Below are 23345 nucleotides of genomic sequence, written 5' to 3'. Positions count from 1 at the left end.
TTCTATATATGCCTTTTTCTCTTTCTTTCGTGTCCGAAAACTGGCAGAGACCCTCATATGCTCTTGTTCTTGTTTCATTTACAGCCACTTTTATCTCTTTCTGAGCTGCCTTATATTTTTCTCAGTTATCTGCGTTGCGGCATAAAAATCACTCTTTAAAGCACTTCCTTTTTATCTTTATCTTTTCTTGTACACTCGCATTCTACCACCAAGACTCCTTGTCTCTTGGTCATATTCCTTTAAATTCACCAAAGCTTTCTTTTACTGTTTTTTTAATAACTTCTGTCATCTCCCTCCACATCTCTTCCGCGCTTCCATTCCCATCCCACTTTGTCTCTTCTCCTACCCGTCTTAGGAAATTTCTTTGTTCCTCACCTTTCATCCGCCACCACCTCATCTTTGGGTTCTTCGTATAATGTCTTTTCCTCAACTTTTGTTCAATGCAAAAATCCATGACGAGCACCATATGTTTTGTTGTCAAACTCTCTCCCGGGATAATTTTACAATTAATGCAAAATTTTCGGTCGACTCTCCTCAACAAGAAGAAGTCGATTTGAGAGCTTGTCATGCCACTCTTATAGGTTATAAGATGTTCGTCTCTCTTTTTAAAACATGTATTTGCGATAAGAAATCAAAAGTTGAAGAAAAGTCCAGAATAGTTTTACCATCAACATTGATCACCCCGAAACCATGGCCTCCGTGAATACTCTCATACCCAATCACTTCTCTCCCAACATGGTCATTTAAATCTCCTCTTAAGAAAATCTTATCTCTCAGAGGTATGTCTTGAACCAAACTCTTTGGATCCTCCCAAAACCTTATCTTGTCTTGTTCGTTCGAACCCACTTGCGGTGCATAGGCGCTAATCACATGAAAAGCACCTCTCTCCACCACAAGTTTGATAGAGATGATCCGATCTCCCACCCTCTTGACATCCACTACGTCCTTCTTCCACCGCTTATCCACAATAATTCCAACCCCATTCATATTCTTCACCTGTATACCAAAGTTTGAAACTAGAAGAATTCAACTTCCTAGCCTTCGCACCAACCTATTTTGTTTCTTGTAGGCACATAATGTTAATCTTCCTCCTTGTCATGGTGTCCACCACCTCCATGGACTTTCTTGTTAGAGTACTTATGTTCCATGTCCCAAATCTCAACCTTCTTTCACTCCGACCTTTACCTTTTACTTTGTGAACTAGCTTATTTACCCTCGTCCGTTCACGAAAACGCGAGAACCCTTGCTCATTTAACACTACATCCGGTCACCGATGCAACGGCTCTTGCTCATTTGATACCGTACTCGAGCCATACAGTGCGTTGCTTCCGGAAAACGACCTAATTTTAGCACAATAATGTCTTTGATTCATGTCATGCGGATTCGACTATATTTTTATGTTGGTTGTCGAAGACCTAACACAACCCTCCTCCTTTATCCGGGTTTGAGACCGGCTATGTACTGCAAGTGTAACATAGGCGGAGTTTAAAAATATACTTAACCCTGTTATTAATTGTAATTTGTTATTTTATATTCACAATGAATCTCAATTAAATACAACATTGATTATCTTCTTATAATTAAATATATGTCTTTTTATACGTCAGTAGAATCATGATTTTCTTTTCTGGTTCGAAATCTTAGCACCCCTTTTTTATGGCATAATGCAAGCAGCTTTACTGCACACTGAACCCATGAGATAGGCAGTTCTACACTACTATGTAAAATCAACCTTAACATATATGGTTGCATAATAAACATTAATTAAAATATTAAATACTTAAACTACACTCTTCAGGAGGATACAAATGACACATTGCAAGTATGCGGAAAGTGGCATTTTAATGTTTTATGATTGGCACTCCCTTCCCTAATATATATACCAATCCAACAAACAAAAGAGCAAGCAAACGAAGCCATTTTCAGTTGGTGATGATGCTTGTTTTATTTCACTCTTTGGTTTGGAACAACCATTTTATATGGTTCATCAGAAGTGAGGGGGTCCTGGAGGTCCACCAAACATTGGTCCACAACAACTCTCCAAGAGACAGCAGCAGCACAGTAAGTATAAGCTGCCATCAAATACATACAACAATTTCAATTAAAGAGTTCACATTCTGAATCACATAGATAGATAGATAGATAGATAGATACTGACCAAGAGGATAGAAGGCTACATATACAATTGCAGAAACCGCCGCCAGCAGGAGGCCCTCCCGGTGGTCCCCAAGGTGGTGGCATATTTCCTCTCCTTTTCTTTCCGTTCTTTACTTTCTCAATTCCTGTGTTGAATATAATGTCGTTACTTAGCTTGTAGCGTGAATGTATAACAGAGTATTATAAGAGGCAGAGAGAGATTGGGTGATTAAGTTTCTTGCAGGAGTGACTAGTGACTGAAAGATGGCGTTGTTTCTATACTCTCATCAACACACCAACTACCATTCGCTAACCTTCATTAGCTATATATTAATCAACTACCATTATTCTTTCTTCCCTTCAAACTACACAACTCGACAACCGTTAGTTTAAACCCACAAATAATCTTCCTAAGATCACTGCAAAGACACTCAACAACAATACAATAATATATATATAATTTTCTCTCAACAGTAAAATAATAATATGGGTAATTTACATAGATAAATTGAATGAGAAAAAAATTTACACAAATATCCTAAATTAAATTTTGTTACATGCATATCTCGTTTGACTCTATATAATTTGAATTTAATTGATGCAGAGTATTTTTATATTGTTAATAATCTGTATTAGTAGTAAATCGAATTAAACTAATTCGATTTACTATATATGTGTTGTACAATAATAAATCAAATCAAATTTATTCGATTTACTATTGATATATACACAATATAAATCAAATTAATACTACATAGAATTATAATGACATACATATAATCCAATTTAGTTTAGAACATTAGTATAATTTTGAATTGAATGTTTTATATGTCTGAAATACCCTAATAATATACTAAGAACAAAAACAAAATTATTAATAATGTATATTTAGTTATTTACTCTCTATTATATTCTTGTAATAGAGAGAAAATGAAAAGTCTCAATCTAACTATATTTTTCATAAATTTCACTTGTAGAACAATAATATACATATCTTTCTTTATATAGACATGAATTGTTAATAAACTAATATTTTAATGACCAAGTGACAAGGTAATTTGCAAAAGTTAAATTCATCTTGCTTTTATCTTTGACTTGTCAAACTTGTTTATGAGTTGTCATATTGAACTTAAAAATTTTTTCATATGAAAGCTAGTCACAATTTAATATTTCATAGAGCTTCTATAATAATATCTTGATCAATTCTTATCGATTCTTGCATGAAATTTTCATAGAGCTGCTTCATATCTCACTGTCTGGGCATTAGACCGGAGGTACATTCTGTTGCATAGAAGAGGAGAAAGGTCAAAAAGGGCAAACGAAGTAGTCAAGCAAATAACTAACTGCCAATAAGTTTTGGCTCTAATGGCATATTTCTCCTTTCTTACTTCAAAAGTCTAGGATTCAAATTCTAGAGAATGCAATTGAGAAAAAATATGATAAAATATGTGAGGAGTGTGTGGGTGTGTTGTGTACCTAAGATTGAAGGTTGTCCAATCTATTGAAGTACCTAGGATTGGGGTTGTTCAATCCACCAACAAAAAAAAAGCAAATAACTAACTTGTTGAAAGTCGATTTTATCAGAGAACATGACTATTCTACATGGCTATTGAATGTGATTCTTGTGAAAAAGAAAAATGAAAATAGAGAATGTGTGTGGATTTCTCGAACTTTAATAAAACATGTCTAAAAGACTCATTTTCCCTTTTCAACATTGATACTTTAATGGATGCTAAGGTACAAGTTTTTAAGTTTCATAGACACTTACTCGAAATACAACTAGATTCCAATGCATTAACTTGACGAGGAGAAGATGGTGTTCATAACGCCCGCGTACTGTTATAAAGTTATGCCGTTTAGCTTGAAAAATTCGGGAGTAACCTACCAAAGATTGATGAATAAGGTTTTCAAGAACCACATAAGTAGGTTGGTAGAAGTCTACATTGACGACATAGTAGTTAAAATGGCCGAGCTGAGCAGTTTAATATTCGATCATCAACCTTTTTATTTTGGGACAATACGGTCTTTCTATTAAAAAATTCGTTAAATAATAACAAAAGTTAGTCTTGTGGGGGGTTTTATTTGTATTTTGTGGGGGTTTTAAACCTTCACAAACTATTAATCAATTTGTTTTTAAAAATTCCTTCATTAATAGTGATTAAGTGAAAAAAAACTATTAATGAAAATGATGTCGTAAAAAAAAGTAATTATAGTACAAATATCTTAAAAAAAATATCAAATAAGAAATGAAAGAAAAAAATTTTAATGTTGATAATATTGGTATTAGTGATGATGACGGTACAGGAGATAATGATAATGATAAAGTAATAAAAATAATAGAGGTAGGAATGATAATAATAAAAATGAAGAAGCTAGTGATAGTAGTGGTAATAATTAGTTATATTGTTAAAAAAAATTTTGTAGAGATTTAAGACTCCTACAAAATACAAATAAAATCTCCACAAAACTAATTTTTGTTATTATTTAACAAATTTTTTAATAGAAAAACCGTATTATCCCAAAATAAAAAGGTTGAAGGTCGAAGTGTCCTTTTTTTTAGACAGAAATCACTTTGTCTTTCATAAAAATGAATAAGAACCGGATTGAATGTTTACTCATTATTTAGTAGAGTAGTAGGATTATATAGAAAATTTAGGTTATTTTTAATAGAGTTAACTCAAATTTTAACGGTTAAATATTTTTATCAAGACGAAACTTATTTTTAATGTGTACAAAATTAATTTTGTTCTTTTATAAATAATTCGATGAGCATTTTGAACATCTATGAATTGAAATTGTAGTTTTTTTTTTTTTCTAAAGGTTTAATACGAGGACCTCATATTAAAATCGAACAGATGAAATTTATTGTAATAACAAATGCGACAGTCCCCACTTCCCCTGGCAGTGTTATAATTGCAATTTGACACGAACACCAAGGCAAATGAAGGTGATTCGTTTGTAGCTTATGGCACAATAAATAATTAAATATATAATCAGATTTATTTATTCAAATGTCTGTGTAACATAATACAATATCAAGTGAATATGCATTCGTATAATATGGCACAACCGAAATTAGTTATTACATAACATAACACAAGCTAAATAATAATTATTCTTGTTCTTCCTCCGTTGAGACCCAGGGAGAGCAAACTCAATCTAATACAAGAACATTTCAAGATCGTTTCTGGTAACGAAAAGAAGGCGGCGGCGTCTTGAACCTGGGAAGCTCATGGAGGGCCGGGTGGACCGGGAGGCCCAGCAGGCCCAGGTGGGCCAAATGGACCCCCAAAGCAATCTTGAAACAACCAGCAGCAGCACAAACAGCTCAGGCTGTCCATATCCAATATCCATCATCAAATGGAATCACAAAATTCAAAATGACATAACGATAGAAGCAAATTAACTTCACTAGTTATAAAGCAGAGAATTTTCTTTTAGCTACATCATCTCTATATAAACATTTAATGTCAACTTATGATTCTTAATTTGTGAAAGTTCTTATCACTACTTTTCATTATCGGACAATTGGTTGCTACATACATAAGATAGAATTCAAACTTCTATACTTATTTAAACAGATAAATAAACTAATACTCGATTAACTTAAGTTAGTTCACTGCATTTTATTTAAATAAGAAAAATGATGTTTTTACACCACTTTTTTTATACGCATTCTTTATATACCTTTTTTGTACTATAAAAGAGTCGTTTTATCTTCTTTTTATTAATCACTTTTAATATCAAAAGTATAAAATATATAAAAAAATGTACATAAATGTAATGCATATAACATATTTTTGTTTTAAATAATGCATTGCTTCTCGCATATAATTTACATTTTCGAAACTCAAAAAAGGTCCAAATCATACTTACCAAGAACCAATAATATCGCAAAAGCCACCGAAGAGTCCTGGGCCTGGAGGGCCTGGTGGACCCCAACCAGGAGGACCTGGGCCTCCTGGGCCTGGACCGCCTGGCCCCATATTTCTATGCGGGAATTTGTCTTAAATCAAATAAAATGCAAGACTCTGAACCTAAGAAAAAGGGCAAGGCTTTGATTTTGAGAGCCTTCAAGAATCAAGACTCTGAAACGATCAACACCAACAAAAAGAAGAAAAGTCTATGAAAAGATGTATGAAACCAAGAGGATTCCTTTGGGATTTTTATAGAACACTAAATTAGTTAGCTTAGCCTCGAAGCACCTATTTATCTACTTGTTCCCGCACCTAATATTCAACTTCAGTTCTACCTTACTTTCAAAATTCAAACCAGCTTCTCCCTCCCCATCTTGTTTATCATATACTTAAGTTGAAGGTTATTACTCAACAATAATTACAATTTTTGATATTTCGAAAAGTTTGGCTTTGAATGATTTAAACAAAAAGTAAATTGTTGCACTATATGAAATTATATGCATTATCATATTGGCTATGTTTCCCTCCCCAATATCAGAAAATAGGACACTCCCTAATGACGGGTTTCATTTCTTCACGATCATGCCTGAAAGAAATGATAAATATAAATACTTTAAATGAATATACATTTAAATATTAAATAATATAAGCCCAAATTATGATATTAGGTGGTCATTTCATAATTTTGGTTTATATAAAAATATTCAAGACAAAACATGTAACCAATTTTAATTTAGGACATCTACATAATTTTAAACTCCATTCATTTTATTAGCGTAAATTATCCTAATTATTATTTTACATTTTTCATGTTGCAACCGGCAACAAGTATTTATTGTAATTTTGCTTCAAAAATGGGGTAAAGGGGGAAAAGATTATATATAAAAAAAGTAAAAAAAAAAAGGGAACAAAAGGATCATAAAATACAGCCAAACTGAGTTATGGCAAATTGATATTTTTTTTGTTTGATAGATATGACAAATTGATGTTAAGTTATTAACATTTAACAAGACTCTGCATGCCAAAGAATAAAAGGCATGCTGCAATGACCCCCACTGTGCTTCAGTTATGTATGCTGACTAAAACCAAATAATACAAAAATATAAAAGATTTTCCGATAACATATCTGATTCATGTGTTGTGTTTGCTATAACAAGAGAGGAAGCGCATAAAATCTACTACTTCCACTCAGTTCCCACTTTCTAAGGTTGCAGGTGCGAAAATGTTCCTGTCACCCCTTGTTAGCAGTAAATAAGAAAAAAACCCAAAATATTATGATTAGCTCACCCTGTACACAAAACCTTCCTTGAGCTCGGAATATTTTACATTATGGCAGCCAATCCCAAAGGTTCTCCATCATCAACTCTGGATTCAGAAGCATTGCCTGAGCTGCGTGGTCTTGCTGAAAAGCAGAAGTACCAGATGTAAAAAAAAACATAATACCAACAAAACAGGATTGAAAAACTAATGCACAAAAAGCCATTGCTTACTTGAAACGTTTGTAATGATGTTCACACTTTTCTGAGCTGCAAGTGCTTTCAATTTGTTACCAGTTGCTAAGATAAGCAAGCTTTTCATGTGCTGCTTTTGCTCCTTTGGACTCAATGTTTTTGTTAGAGATTCCTCGAAAGCAAGCAAGTCGTGAGGGGTAATAGAGGGCAGAGACATTAAAACCTAAAAACGAGTTTGAAAGAAACATTACTCGATAGCAATTTTCCGGGGTCAAATACTCTGCAAGGGTATACCAAATGCAGCATTGGAAAATCAACTTACCTGCCGGGGAGCCGGGTGTCTATCACAAAGATACACAAATATTTCACGGCAAAGGCCAATTAGATCAGCACTAATTATTGCATTTGATTCAAGGGCTAAGCCTTGAATAATTGAAGAAAAGAGATCTCTGGAGACAAATTCCACTAGTTCTGAATGATTTGTTACAATTGAAAGAGATACCAACACAGAGCAATAAGAAGAAATCTTTGTCACAGCTTCACCATCCGTCCATGTAAAAGCCTCTAAACACATACGTAGTGTTGGAAGAGCCAAACCATGCTTCAGAAGGAAACTGTCGCACAAGAAATTGTAAGGAAAAGAATATAGAATCTCAATCTTAAGTTACTAAATACAAAAGAACTTCCATAAATGAAACACATTACATGACAAGCAGAAAGCATACCCAACCATAGAGCTTGATGCAAATGTGTCCAAGCTTTTCAGTGAAGACGTGTCTAATCGACTAACGTGCCCAGACTGTTCCAAAGAAGGGATTCCAGGATTAAGGGGAGGAGAAGCAATTGCAGAGAGAAGTGAACATATCTCTCGTGTGAGATCTCTCAGAAGCTTTTCCTCCATGACCTCCACTTTTAGGTCTGATCCACTAACAATTTCAATAACATCTGGAACCTTTGCTCTACCGTCTTGTAGAAGACATGACCATGAACAGCTGAGCGCCTGCTGAGCATGGACAAATAATGGGTGCAGAAGCTTTTCTAGCCAAGTCTCCCACATATTCAAAGGGCAATGCTTAACCAAAGGTATCAAAACGGAATGAACAAGCTGCCTTATATGCCTGAACTCCATCGACTGTATGTTCTCCATTAGTGCAAACGCAACAGAATGCACATCCAAAGTTTTGAAAAAGGAATCCCCAATTGTTGTGGACAAGCCCAATACATTATATCTGTCCATGTATAACCCAAGGATCAATTGTTAAAATGAAAAAGTATATATACAATAATAAAGACGTCATAGTCTCTCAGATACAGAACTTTCTTCTATTCACCAGGAAATTTTTATCTTTTGGTCTTTTTAGACACTTATTGCAAAAACAACACAATGAAGGGGGAATACCATTGAAGTCTTTCCTCATAAATTATGAATTGTAATGAAAAGAAAGGTTTTTTTTCCTTTCTTGTAAATATGTATATGTGTGCTTACCCACTGTCTCTGATTCCTTTTAGCCAATTTCGTATATCTGATTCATTAGGTTCAGCATATCCTTCCTTACTCTTGTCAACATTAGCCAATGAACCCTTTGGAACCTTGGGGTTCCCTTCTCCAAGAAGAGTGAACCTTTCAACATCACTCATGATCATTGCAGCTTGGATCTCTCCAGGTAAAGTTTGACGTACAGATGGAGACCAAAGGGAATGTATAGTGCGAAGTAGCTGGGAAATAAGAACAAAAACCACTTAATACAAAGTACTTAGTGAACATGCAAGATATTGAACCTTTTACAGAAGAATATAGAGGAAACACAGTACGGCAAGCCTCTTAAGGGAAGAATGCATACTTTCAACAGAGGAGTCAGCATCCATGATACATGGGGAGCTATTGGATTTATAGGAGTTGAATCCGGTGTTGAGCTGTTTTCAGGATTCCAATTAGCTTTCTTGATTCCACTCCTCTTAAGTGCCTTCTCAAAGAATGTCACACTGTGGAAACTTGACCACATAACTTGTGCTTCTGAGAACAAGTAAACCAGGCCATATGGTTCAGATAAATACTTATCCTGCCATTCCGAATGTGTCCACTCTTGGCTCAAAGGTTCCAATAACCATGCTAAAACTTCTTGCTGCTGTTGAATCCTGTGCAGTTAAGGAATAACAAGAAAAGGTTAATTAGATATCTTAACTGAGTATACACCAAAATGAAGGAATATTGACAGAATTATCTGTTATATACAATCATTACCCAGCAACAGAAGCCATCACAAGAAAAGCTTCACCTAGAAGATTATGCTCTCCTCGAAGCAAACAACCTTCCCTTTGCAAACATCCAATGGTATTGGCAATGCCCTGCATATAACATTGCAAGAGTAAATAAACACACTAGATCTCCCAAACTATGCTCTGGACATCAGAGAACTTTCAACTTAAGATTATATGAATTGTCCACAAGACCAGCTACTTGAATTGTTGAACAACTGATGTTTAAAGAATACACCTTCATATGAGGCAGGATACTTTTATCAGCTGTTTTGGCTATCCGAATAAATGATGTACAAATCTGCAACCTTGCACGCCGTGCACTAGAAGTCGAAGTATCCTAACATGAGAATATACAATATTAAACTCTCCAGAGTTTCCCAGTAGTTGGAAATAAAGAAAAGGGGTTATAGAGGGAACCTTGACTGCAATGGGAAGGGATGTGAGAAGTTCAAAAAGTTTATTGATAACACTGCCAACTGCATCTGAGGAATACTTCAAGAAAGGGCCCATTGCATCCAAATAGTGACCAAGTACTTCCACAAGTGCAGGTTCCGTCCATTTCAACGAAAGAAATTGCTGAAGTAAACCTTCAAGACATAGCAACCAAAGATATTAAGGCGGTCCAACTACACATACCTAAAAACAGCATAAATAAGAATTAACTAACCATCAAATGTTCTTCGTAATGCAAACTGCATTTCAGCATTTGCCTTGGCAAAATCATTGGCTTCATCAAAAACTGTACTCACAATATTCTCTAAAATCAACTGCATGCTTTCCATCAATGCTAAGTCCTAAAGTGAGAAAAGCACAATTCTTGATGGTCAGTTACACAAGCATGAAATGAAGTTGAGAAGACAATTAGAAATTATAAAATGTTAAACAATATTACAGTCCATTCAAAATCCAAATAGAATGTCTTTAAACCTGAGTTTGAGTTGGTGAAACCAAGAGACTCTTGATGATTGCATCAATTTTTTCGGAAACTTTAGCAGCTGCCACCAAGGGTTTGCAAGAGGAAACGAACCTAATCAACTCCAACTGTTTTGAGAACCAATCAGGGGTCAAAATTTTTATTGAAAAGGTTAAGCTGACTTGAAGTTCTATATATATGAAAAAAAAACGATGGGTAGAAAAAGAACTATAACAGCAGAAAATAAAGTAAAATTGAAATAACAATAAAGGAAAATTTGAGTTCACTGAAACTAAACTTACAAGTTTCCTGTACATATGCAAAACTAAAAAACAAAACAAAAAAATAGTTTTGTAAAAGGAAAACTAAAAACAGTAACATTTAAGCTTCAAGGAATATCAATAGACCACAAGTATTCTATACTAGAAACTCGCAAAGTGAGAATTCCTTGAATCTATGCTGAATAAAAAAGTTTCCCGGAGATTCACATAAAGTCAATGGGAACTTTCAAAGTAATAAGTTGCTAGTGGAACTTCCATATATACATCCAGATTCAGCAACATAGGAATATAACAAATACAATCACTAATTGAAATTTTTATGGTAAACATAAAGCATATCTTAAAAATGAAAAAAAAAAAAAAACATACTGTAGCAGACTGTATTATTTAACGTAATGTACAAATGTTAAACATACCAGCCTAGAGCGATATTGGCTGAATTCACCCTTCCCCTCAAAGTCATCACTCCACAACTCCAACACCCCTAAAGACAGTGCAGTCTCAGGTAGGATTTTCTCTCTCTTGAGCATGTGAGGGAAAGATGTTTCCAAAATTGCACCACAGAAATCATCATTCACAAAGCTTAGAATCTTTTTCTTTACATTTTCAACATCTCCAGAACCTGAACTACTAATGGCTGAATGCGAGGAACTTTTTGGTTTTGACATTAAATCCCTCATTAGCACCTGCAAGTTGGGGCAAGAAATAGCAGTGATGAATATTTGGTACACAGCTTTGGCTAAAAAAGCCAGAAAGGCAATTTTGTACAACAATTCAACATACCAGCCAGAAGTGCACAGATTGGAAATGAATGGCAAACTTGAAATGTCGGAAAAACCCCAGCATCTAGAGAGAAATACATGGAAACAAAATGAATGTTAAATCAAAATCCACATTAAGCACATCTCCAGTAAAATAGTAGTAAAATGATATGGGGAAATTTTCTCTTGAAAAATATAACACATGGAAAGAAATTTGTTAGACAAAATTTTGTAAATGTATTAGAAAGTCAGGATATTCTGTTAAGATGCAATTATCCTTTCAGTCGAGTTTCACAAGAACTAAAGTCAAACAGATATATGAATGATGTTAAGATTAAAAACAAGAATATATGACAAATTTGTCAAAGAGAAACCAACCGAACATCTAATTCAATATTTTATAACTAATAACTAACTACCTGTTCAAGATAGAGAGGAAGTATGCTGCTATCTCCAGCAATACTTTGCAAGTTAGAAGCGCCTAGTGACACCATATTTTCACATATAAACTCCACAAATTCATATTCACCCTCATCTATAGATCCTGGATTTGAGCCAGATCTGTACAAAAACTCTCTAGATATGTTCATCAAGATTTGAAAGATAATAATCATAGCTTGGTCAAATTTAGAAGCAGAAGCATCGATGGGCCTCTTCCTACAATGACAATTTAGGGTAAACCATGATACTGTTGATCAGTGACCATGAAAAAAAGAATAATATAACTAGAATATTTCAGCTATTACATAACAACAATACATACCTTGGGGAGACAAGTTTGAAAAACTCACAAGCATGAAGCCGAAAATCAGGAGCAGATAGTAGGAAACCACATCTGTTGAGAGTTGGCAGAAACCAATTGGGAGGAAAAGCAAAAAGCACAAAAGGTTATATACCAAGATTATTATTATTACACTGAGCTTGATTATAAATAAAGATATCTACCCATTAATGATGCCAGCATCGGCAAGATCGGACAATGGAGCCCACTCAGCATATGCATTTATTGCATTTAGTGTAGCTGTTACAGTAGCAGCATGCAGTTTGGCAATTTCCATCTGGTTTCTACCAGCTTCATTTAGTGCAGCTGCAAAGTGTGTTTCCAGTAACTGCAGGAAGCCTCACAACATTAACAATAATACTTGCATTTGGCAACAACTTCTAACAAGATTTGGGGAAGAGATTTACAGTGTATAGGAGTGGCAAAATTTCAGGCAGTGATTCAGTTAGCCCACGCAAGAGTAGCCTTCGGCGATCACCTGAGTACATAAAAATTGCAAGTAAGAAGGGCACCTAGCACTTCACAGAAAGGGAAGTCACTCAAGACCACATGTGTTGGGTTGGGATCGTATATGCGATACTCTCCTTTACATCACCTAGTTTACTCACACTCCAAGATCCAAAATCACCACTTTAATGTACCCCATTATATACAGCCCCTTCCCACATGGCCACATCATTGACTCCTTTTATTTTTTCGTCGTTCGCCCACATGGATGGTAGAGGGTTGAGTGTTGGTGAGAGAAATGGAAAAAATTTCACAAATACAAAATAATGTTTAGTCAATTATTAATTAACGGGGAAAACCCCTAATTGATAGAGTGGCTGTACAAAGTTTTAACTAGAAAACTGTGTATTACATTCTTTCACACACACAACCCCCTAGGTTAGAAAAATGAAGGCATTGTTAACCTTCTAAGTCTTCATTATGAACTGTAATATCTTCAGGAAGCCACCGAAGAATCATTGAAACTAATTCAGCCTGATACATAATCACAAAATGTAAGAAGCAAAGTAAGCATTTGAAACAGAATGAACTCCGGCAGTGAGGCAATAAAAATACTGCAAGTGGGGTAACATGAAAATTACTTGTATTGGACCCTTGCTGGATAGAGAAACCAATGATGGAAACATTTCCTTCCATAAATTAAGCCCCTCTCTTCTAATTATCTGTAAAAGAGCCACCAATTATAGATTATGCAATGCCCAATTGCGACTGTGAAAGAGTAACAAGCAACATAAATGAACATGAAGAGCATCATGATAAATACCTCAGCCACGAGGGCAGCCGTCTGGCTTTTAAGAGCCCAATCTTCACAGGGATCGGCAGTCTCAGACATTAAATCAATGGCGAGATTTGCAAAGTTCTTGTGCTCTGCGAGGCTTAATTCATCCCACCTTAATCGCACCAAATGCTGTAAAGATACATGGGTTTTATAAGCACAAGGGTAACAACTAAAATAAAATTATTATTAAAAAGCAAGATAAAACCCCTAGAAAAGGAAGGAGCAACAGGATTTGAGCTCGAACCTGCAGCATTTTAAAAGCATGTAAACGGATTTCAGAGGACCAGTTCCTTTTTACCAAAAGGAACGACGTGTTTGCCAATATCCGAGTATCACCAGCCTTGATCTGAAGAAGTGTTAAATAGATTAGAATTCGGTAGTTAATGCCTAATAACAAATTACAAATATTAATCACCCTTAAGTAGCAGTTCTAATAGGCTAATAGCACTACTAGTACCAGCAAGAATGGTAGAAAGAAATTAAATTTACATCAACAATGCAATGAAACATAAGTTATTGACGACACAAGCTACCTAAAAAAATTGTAATCAATTAGGCTAAGGTTATCCTTCATTTGTATTTTAAATTGCAAATAAAATAAAATAAACCTGTTCTAAAAGAATATCAAATGAAGCAATCAATTACTACATCCCAAAAATATCAAACACAGACATATATAAAAGTAATGTGATTCCTGCCATCTATCATTCTCTAATTTCAATCAACAAAATGATTCCCCTTAGATGCGCGTTAGCTGCACTCGTTTCTTCCCAAAGCTCGGTTTCCTTAATTCATTTCCCTTTTGTATTTTTGGTATTTGTATTTTGAGTTGCCACTTGAAATCTTAATTTTGATGCTTAATGAATTGTTTTAATCGGCAACGGAAAGTATAACTTAGAGATACACCCAACAGTAACCAATAATTACATAGCAACTTATGCCAGAAAACTTGAGAAGCTGGATGATTTCAAACTATAGATTAATAATTGCAGCTGGGAGCCTGTGCCATTCCTTTGAATCAAACACCGCACAATCTCTAACTGTTTTTCTAAGGAGTGTGTTATATATATACTAGGGCTTCATAATGTTGATTTGTCTACAAGGAACGATTGCCAAGCTTTCCAAAGGCAAATGAATCAATATATAAGGTCGGTTTTGTTTTCTATCTCTGACTCCATCTTCATAAACAAATTTATTTCTATCTCTTCTGATACAGTATACAAAATTACAAACGCAGCATAGAATATATGACTAGGGTTATTCCTTTGCAGTGAAAATGAAAACAAACAAGCAAAGAAATGAACAGAGATAATCATGAGATTTTACGGTGGTTAACAGAAACAAAGCGCAGAACAATGGAAAATGGAACAGCGAGATTATGCATAACAGTGAATGTATGCAATGCATGATGATCGGCATGATGAAAGGAGAATGGAATTGAGCAGCGATGCCCTAAAGAGAGAGAGAGAGAGAGAGAAAGGGGGGTTACAGAATCGAGAAAAGAGACGGCGGCTTTGCGAGCGTCGGGAGTGGAGGACCAATCAAGGGCAGTGGCAATAGCTTGGGCGACATTGTTGGCGATGGAGTTAGTGTCTTCCATTCTTTCCTTGCTTCACACTCTTTCCTTCCTTCCTTTTTCTTTTTGGTTTTGCTTTTGTTGAATGTTGAGAGAAACTCAAAGCCACACTCTTCTTAGTGAGTCAATCACAGTAAGAGGCAGAGAAAGAGAGGGGGATTCCGTTTTATACGAGTGAGTGGGGAGATGGAGAATTGGAGAGAGGTGGGTGTTGGGTTTTAGTGACCACTTGAAATTCGGAAATTCTGATGCCCCTACTACACTCCTCATCAAATGTTGAAAAAAAAGGTATAAACTCATCTAAGAACACATCTAAAAATGTTTATACCTTTTTTAATTTATTAATAATTTTTTTTGTAATGTTTTTTTATTTTTAATAAAAATATATTTTAATGTTTGTATTTTATCTTTTATATTTATTAATTATACTAAATTTTTTAATATTATATTTATTGACTATACGTATTGTCTTTCCTTTTTTTTTACTTTTTTAAATTATTTTTTAATTTTATTTTTAATTATTTATTTTATTTTTACTTCTCGTATATTTATTATATTTCACTTCATCTTAGTCTTAATTTCATAATTTTTTTTAATTATGTAAAATTAAATAAATTTTCAAAAAACCTTAAATATATTATTGTATATAATAGTTAGAATAAACAAATAATATAAATTAAATATATAATTTATTTTGAATTTAAATTAAAAATTGAATAAATTATCATAAAAATATCAATCAATTTTGTCAGAAGTTTCTGCATAATTTCATTTAAAATTTAATTACTCTATTAATTCTTATAGTTTTACAAAATTTATAATTAGGTTCTTATATTTTTTTTTTCTTTTAGTTGAATCTCTATATTACTTTTAATTTTGTAATTAAATCCTTATCAGTGTAGAACATATTAGAATTAATAGAATAAATTTTCACAAATTGAAAGTATCTACAATTAAGAACTTAAATAGATCTTTGATCACACATTTTTTTAAGGAATATTCTATTAATTTTAACATTTTTTATATAAAAATGACTTAATTACAAAGTTAAAAATATTATAGGAACCCAATTGAAAAAAAATATAAAGATTTAATTATAATTTTGGTAAAATTATAAACACCAACAAAATAATTAAACATTCATTTAATAGTAAAAGCCTCTTTACAGCCACTAAAATCGTTGATACAAAAAAGTTATAAGCTCTCATACAATAAAATAAAATATATATAAAATAAATAACACATGAAATTTCAAAGTTATTAATTATATAGATTATGGACAACTTTTTAAATCAAAATTTTTATGAATCAACATGTAATTTTTTTATATTTTTTATATTTACTCAAATTGACATTTAAATTGTTTAAACATTATTTTTTCAAATATTATGATTTCATTAGTTATAATATGTGATATTAGATATTATTATATATATAAAAATTACTTTGTTAATCAAATTATAGGATAGTATAATCATTTACTTTTTGATAATTATTTTCAAATTAAATAGTATAAGAAATTAAAAAAAATATTTACCAATCCAACGGATAATAATTTATTTTCTTCTAGAATAAATTATTGAATAAGTAAAATTATTACGGTTTTTTTTACACAAACTAATACTCAACGATGTTGTTTCAGTAATGTTATCAAAAAATATTAACCAATCTAATCACTTTTATAATGGCACAAGTTTATAAATTTTGAAACTTGAAAATTATGTAAACGTTGATTATATTGTTTTGACTTAAAAAATAAATATAATATCAACAAATAAAATTGTCCTACATAAATTTTAACAAAGTGAAGACTCACATGCAGTCATCTTCATGTGAAGTTGATAATTGAAAATCGTTAGATAATTTAACGTGTTTAACTAAATTTATCATTTAACAGTTTTCAATTATCAACTCATACGAAGACAAGTGCATGTGAATTTCCACTTTTCAATAAAGACAATACTCCATAAATATTGTCATCGATGAGAAATTGTTCTACTTTAAAGATGAATACTATTTTTTGTATAATATTTTCAACTCTGCAAATTTTAAACACAAATACTAGTTTTTTTTCATGATATTTCTTAACTTGACAAGTTGAAGACTAATCTATCTCAAATTAAAACTCCATTAAAAATTTATGACTAGTTACTGAGTTGCTAGTTTGTTACACATAAAACAGGATTCAAATTCTTGATACTAAACAAACAAGTAAAATAATCATTTAACTAACCTAAATTAGTTGAGACAAATACTATTTATTTTTAATACTTTTAACATTAAAAATGATTACACTTTGGTTTTAATTGTAACTTTGTAAACAGAAATATATACTAATTATATTACAAATTTTAAACAATATTAAAAAAAATTAACTTATCAAACTAAATTCATCAAATTCAATAATTTACCCAAGCATTCATTTATGTATGTATAGGGTAGGTATGAAACAGGTGTCGAGCCATGCGACCACTTCTTACACGAACCCCTTACCCAAACAATCAATTTTATTAAGTATTGCTCGTACCGAGATAAACCTATAACGGTTGAAAAACATGTCCCATATTGTGCCAGGTCGAGCCGACTCAAATTGGTGTTTAAGCGTAGAGATAGATTACTGGCCCTATGTGGAATGTGAGCTGTCACATTTTCCCATACTCAAGCGTAGAAAATACACAACCCTGCTTTGTGCCATTGGAAACCTTCACCGATTGTCCTCTATCTTTTTTTGGGATTACATACTGCGTTAAGTTGTCTCTTTTCTTGGAGAATAAGATTCCTATTATGACCTAGTTTCTTAAGGAGTTGCTCTCAATTGTAAAATGTTACTCTATATTTAGAGGTAAAAGAATTACTGATCACAAAAGAAGGCAAAGGGTAAAAGAAAATAATTGTTTTGGAGATATATTTTCCGAAAAAAAAAATTTTAAAATAATAGAATTTATTATTTTTGACCAATATTTTTAGCCCACAATTTTATACATTAGAGTAACAGCTGATCAAAAATAATAAATTATACTAACTTTCTAACCTTCTACTTTTATATTTAAAGTTAAAATTTTGCTAATTTGTACCCTAAAAACATAAATTAAACATACTATAAAAACATATTTTATAAAAATTATTGCAAAAACAATTTTTTTTATATATTTTCAATGCATTGAATACATAAAAAATATTAAAAATTTTCCATTATTGTATTTTTAAAATATACTCTTAGAACACAAATTAGCTAAATTCTTAAAGTAATATCATGTCTTAAAAAACATTCATTGCTAGATCTCAGATATTAACAAAAGGGACTTCTTTTGAAATGAAATTTACGATGTACATCATGGTAATTCTCTCACCATAAACAAAGGAGGGGAAAAAAGAAAGAGCATTCATCTTAATGAAAACAATTTTTTTTTTTAAGAAAAAAAATAAACTAATATAATAATAGCCATTACTCAGCAGAAGTATATATTCTTAATTTGACTCTATATGAATGTTATCAAAATCTAAGCTATGGTTTTCTTTCCTTTAACTTTATCCTTGTGTGAACCTTTATGTGGTTTTGATAAATCCAATGCATCAGTTGCGGTGTGTCTCTTGTTTTTTGGCACTCCAATTTCAGCAGCAGCATTACCTATAGGACCTGACCACGCTTGGAATGGTTCCTTTGAATAAATATACGACGTTGTTGAAGTGAAGGAGACATCAATAGGAACAGTATCTGGATCAATACGATGGGAAGATCCCAATGGAAATCCAAGTTGTCCATCTTGATGTGGCGGTGGGAACTTTTCACTCTTGCTCTTAGCATTTGCATGAGTTATTAGACGCCTTCTCTGTTAGGTATGAAATCACAACAAAAAAAAGGGTCAAATATAAACAAGCAGATATAACATAAATGAGAGTTGCCAAATCCTAACTCTCCTCCATACTCAGCCCCAACCATTGCATTTTATTAAAGCATTATTGGAATGAAGTCTAAAAGCATCACATGTGTAATTTGTGATTAATGATAGAAGCAATTTTTTTGAACATACATCAATGTTGGATTGAATCTCAGCATTGGCTTCAGGAGCAGGAATAGCTTTCACGGCACGATCACGCATGCGATGCTTCCTTGGACCATTAGCCTGAGCTTTGCTTGCAGCCCTTATTCTGAATATTCACATTGACAAAGTGTCTTAGAGTTTCTCAATCGTAATAAGAAGGCTTAAACTTACACTAGCAGGAATAACCAATAACAACAAAAACAACAACAACAACAAAGCCTTATCCCACTAGGAGCGGTCGGCTACATGGATCAAATGACATCATTGCATTCTATCATGTCTATACTGAGACTGTTGACACGTATATATGGCAGTGTCCATAGACTGTAGGTAAAGTTATTGGTGAGGGGTTGGGAGTGATATCTGTTAAATAGCTTATCTTAGGTAATATCATGGTCAACGCCACACATTTTGTTCAGAAATTCCTATCTTCCTCCCATTCGCTCTCTCGAATCTTTTTTTAAAACCTTTGTTCAAACCTGCACAAAGTTCTAGCATGCAGAAAGTGAAATTTAAAAGCAATGATACCTTCTGGCCTCTTCGTCCTGCCGTCTAGCATCCATTTCCTTGCTTGGAGGATATTTTGGAAGACTTGAAGGATCACAAGCATATGGCTCTGTGGTGAAGAACTGCAAAAATGTAGAATAGACTAGTAAAGTAAAATAGGAGATTGGTACTATTTTAATTTTTTAATGGGAAAACTATCCAGACTCAACAAGCATAATATCAAAACTGGATTCAAGATCATTTCACTTTATAATTTCATACACCTATATTGCATTAATTATGTATAGGTACTTTATAGTAACCAACCTCACTTCGCAAAGCATCTGAGGCAGTTTTCCGTTCGGCAGGATCAAATGCCAGAAGACTTTCGATAAGGGGTAGTGCAGAAGGTGGAAAATCTTTAAATGTCTCTCTTAGGCATCTCTTGTATGGCTCTCGAGGCTTAAACAAGGTGGCATTAGGCAACTTCGACTTCTTCCAATATTCATCAGAAGGTGAACCACATAGTTTGTATATCTTATGCAGTTGCTCCACCTAAGTCATGCATTAGAGAGTGGGGACAAAAAACAAAGTAAGTATAAACTTAATTGATGTACGCATGGAGATATTACTTCATACAAACTACACAACTATCTATACATGGCACATTAGAATTAAAGTGTATACCTGGGAGATTTAAAGAACATAGACATGAAGAAACAGGTAAAAGTATTGTAGACAATACATGGTAATTATTGTTTATATCCACATCATTCCTAGTACCTCTAGGTCCTCGTGAATGCATAATATAAAACAAATTCATAAAATTACAAAAGTACTTGTGATCTAGATAACCACGGAACTAAAATATCCTATAAGAAAGCCAAGAGATGTACGTTACCTCTGTACGACCCGGCATAATTGGCTTTCCAGCCAATAACTCTCCTAAAATGCATCCGGCGCTCCATAGGTCTATACCCACACCATAATCGGTGGCACCAAGAAGCAATTCTGGGGGCCGGTACCAAAGAGTTACCACTCGACTAGTCATGGGATGCTTATGGTTTGGATCGAACAAAGATGCCAGTCCAAAGTCAGCAATCTTAAGTATTCCTTCATTGTCAATGAGAAGATTTGATCCTTTAATATCACGGTGAAGTACACGACGCTTATGACAATGCTCAAGTCCAGATAGCAGTTGATGCATGTAACATTTGACCTACAATTGAAAGAACAATAGTTGGCAATTTGACGACTTCAAGTACTGCTGTTTGAAAATAAAGTGTACTAATTATCAAAGGAAGACTATTGAAATCGTAAAATTATTAAGGCAAACCTTGTCTAACCTGAGGTTCCGTGAACCTGATTCGTGGGCTTGCAACAAGTCCAGCTAAATCATGCACCATGTAATCAAACACCAAATACAGACTGCAGGACATCCTTGATGTAACTAAGCCTTGCAACTTTACAACATTTGGATGATCCAATCTCCGCAAAATAAGAATCTCTCTAGCCATGAATTTTACACTCTCAGGTTCCAAATTATCAAATCGAACCTTCTTTAGAGCAACAATTTTGCCTGTCATCATGTCTTTAGCTTTGTATACATTACTATATGTTCCTTGCCCGATCTATTATGAAAGGAATAGGAAAAAAAACTATGAGAACTAAAGAAATATAGTCCCTAATTCCTATATTCAACTGAATCACATAATGTAGATTTAGTTCCTTTCAATTCTACCAACAAATATAGAGTAATGGACAAAAGGATTAGGACACATAAAAGAGTGTGGTAGTCAAAAATACATACCAAGATTCGTAAATATCATGGTACACCCAGAGATTGTTTTTGTCAGACAAAAATACACACAAAAGATTTGCAAATATCAAACCCTTACTAAGGGTATGACACTTTTGTCCATCCAAAAACAATTTCTGGGTGCACTTTGATGTTTACGAATCCTTGGTGTGTACTATTGTCCTCTCAAAATTCTTTCATATACTTTTGTCCATTTACTCCACAAATATATCAATAACTAAAATGAGTTTTACTTTGGGAAAAACTATATTTGCGTCCAACATAATCTGCATTGATGAACTTCAAACCCTATCCACACATGGAAAAACGGCATAATCAATCAAATACTTTTTCCTTTTCATGTTAAACCGCCACAACAATGCACACGAAATCAGTCAAAATTAACTAAAAGAGAAAGCAATAACCTTATCAATCTTCTCAAATGTGTCAGCCTTTCGGGGAATCCAGCCGTTAAGCGCTTCGCCGCACACGGCGGTGAGCCAGGGTGGCCAGCCAGCCGCAACCTGCTCACCCCTTAAATGCTTGGGAGGATTGCTTAGCCGCGGATTCGGTTTCTTCGATCTTCTCCTTTCTCCCCTCGGCTTCTGAACTTCGCTGCCACTCTTCTCTTCCTTGTGGTGGTTACCACCATTGTGATTCCGATTCTGATTCTGAACCTCTACCGCGACTCCATCAACATTATTATTACTCTTAGAATCAGCACCGAAACTCTTCTCCTCTTTCACCTCTGCGATTATTCCAGAAGAAACCTCCCTGCTAATCACACACCCCATTTCTCTCTGAATCCAAGTTTCATCACGCGAACTCCCCTATCCTTTGTGTCATCCTGCAAGAAATTGAGGAGAAGAGACTGATCTGAATTTGAAATAGAAAAAGAAAGTAAAAAAGTTGACCGAGGAAGTTCAAAAGATAAACGAGAATGAAGGGATTCTCAGTGATCTGGTCCGAAAAGGAAAGTGAAAACGAAAGATTTATTTGGTAGCAATTACCCGAGATTTGATGGGTTCTCCAATTAAAAAATAAATAAATAAGAAAATATTTTTTTCTTTTTCTTTTTCTTTTTTTTTTTACCCTGAAAGGGAAGAGAGAGAAAGAGAGAGATGGTTAGCAGAAGAAGAAGAGTAAAGAAGTGTATGAAAGAGTGGACGATGGTCTTGTCTCTGCTTTTTGGTGTTAGTTTTGTGATGTTCTCTTTTGGACAGCCGTCTTTTCCGGCTCTTAACACACAACAAAACAAAAACAATCACAATGCCAATTAGAGAAACACACAGATCTCTCTTCCTTCTCCTTCTACTTCTCACAACTCAAATTAGCCCATTTGGAGTAACCTACTAATCTCATCCTATGCTGACTGATTTAGGATTTTAATTAATTGTATTCTAATTCAGGAAGTATAAGGAGTCGATGAAATATTGTAAAATGTATATAATAGGAATTTAGAAATGTTCGATTCAGTAGGATATCAGATATTTATTATCTTTGGTATTAGATGGTTATTCTGAATAATATAAATGTATTGTGTCTGAGAAATTAATAGTATTTTATCCTAAATATTCATTTTTTAACTAATATTAGACCAAATAAATGACCCATTGTATATATTGTACAAATAATCTATTGATTCTCTAGCAAAATTC

At 33.6% G+C, this 23345-nt stretch overlaps 2 protein-coding genes and 1 long non-coding RNA gene across 5 annotated transcripts; all 3 read right to left on the bottom strand.

The window, feature by feature from the left end:
- Positions 1-1720: 1720 nt before the first annotated feature.
- On the bottom strand, positions 1721-2501 carry LOC112698052 (uncharacterized). The gene is made up of 2 exons (XR_003151365.3): positions 2159-2501; positions 1721-2072 (listed from the first exon to the last, which is right to left on the bottom strand). It is a non-coding gene; the product is annotated as an uncharacterized lncRNA (long non-coding RNA).
- Positions 2502-5114: 2613 nt separating this feature from the next.
- LOC112695473 (protein HASTY 1) lies at positions 5115-15670 on the bottom strand. 2 transcript variants are annotated; one of them, XR_003150402.2, is made up of 24 exons: positions 15274-15668; positions 14029-14130; positions 13770-13913; positions 13588-13668; positions 13411-13480; positions 12907-12977; positions 12664-12827; positions 12482-12553; positions 12138-12375; positions 11741-11803; positions 11374-11643; positions 10691-10804; positions 10431-10557; positions 10181-10350; positions 9999-10100; positions 9747-9850; positions 9346-9640; positions 8991-9220; positions 8230-8733; positions 7827-8118; positions 7544-7727; positions 7341-7455; positions 6013-6639; positions 5115-5469 (listed from the first exon to the last, which is right to left on the bottom strand). XR_003150402.2 is itself a non-coding variant. In XM_025747820.2 (22 exons), exons 1-22 carry the CDS (start codon positions 15382-15384, stop codon positions 7376-7378), a joined length of 3588 nt encoding a protein of 1195 aa, XP_025603605.1. In that variant the 5' UTR covers positions 15385-15670; the 3' UTR covers positions 6993-7375. The 2 variants fall into 2 exon arrangements, 1 of the variants encoding a protein (XP_025603605.1); XM_025747820.2 differs by lacking the exons at positions 5115-5469; positions 6013-6639 and having other exon boundaries at positions 6993-7455; positions 15274-15670.
- A 2979-nt stretch (positions 15671-18649) lies between these two features.
- Positions 18650-23000, bottom strand: LOC112695474 (probable serine/threonine-protein kinase At1g54610). Of its 2 annotated transcripts, XM_025747821.3 has the most exons (8): positions 22698-23000; positions 22113-22534; positions 21236-21520; positions 20791-21108; positions 20217-20444; positions 19932-20032; positions 19392-19509; positions 18650-19190 (listed from the first exon to the last, which is right to left on the bottom strand). In XM_025747821.3, the coding sequence occupies exons 2-8, from the start codon at positions 22479-22481 to the stop codon at positions 18861-18863; spliced, it is 1749 nt and encodes a 582-aa protein (XP_025603606.1). In that variant the 5' UTR covers positions 22482-22534; positions 22698-23000; the 3' UTR covers positions 18650-18860. The 2 variants fall into 2 exon arrangements, with proteins under 2 accessions (XP_025603606.1, XP_072052667.1); XM_072196566.1 differs by lacking the exon at positions 22698-23000 and having other exon boundaries at positions 22113-22686.
- Positions 23001-23345: the final 345 nt, after the last annotated feature.

This window comes from Arachis hypogaea, chromosome 6, assembly GCF_003086295.3.
Source record: "Arachis hypogaea cultivar Tifrunner chromosome 6, arahy.Tifrunner.gnm2.J5K5, whole genome shotgun sequence".
Classification (NCBI taxonomy): domain Eukaryota; kingdom Viridiplantae; phylum Streptophyta; class Magnoliopsida; order Fabales; family Fabaceae; genus Arachis; species Arachis hypogaea.
This window is presented reverse-complemented; position numbering and strand designations above follow the sequence as displayed.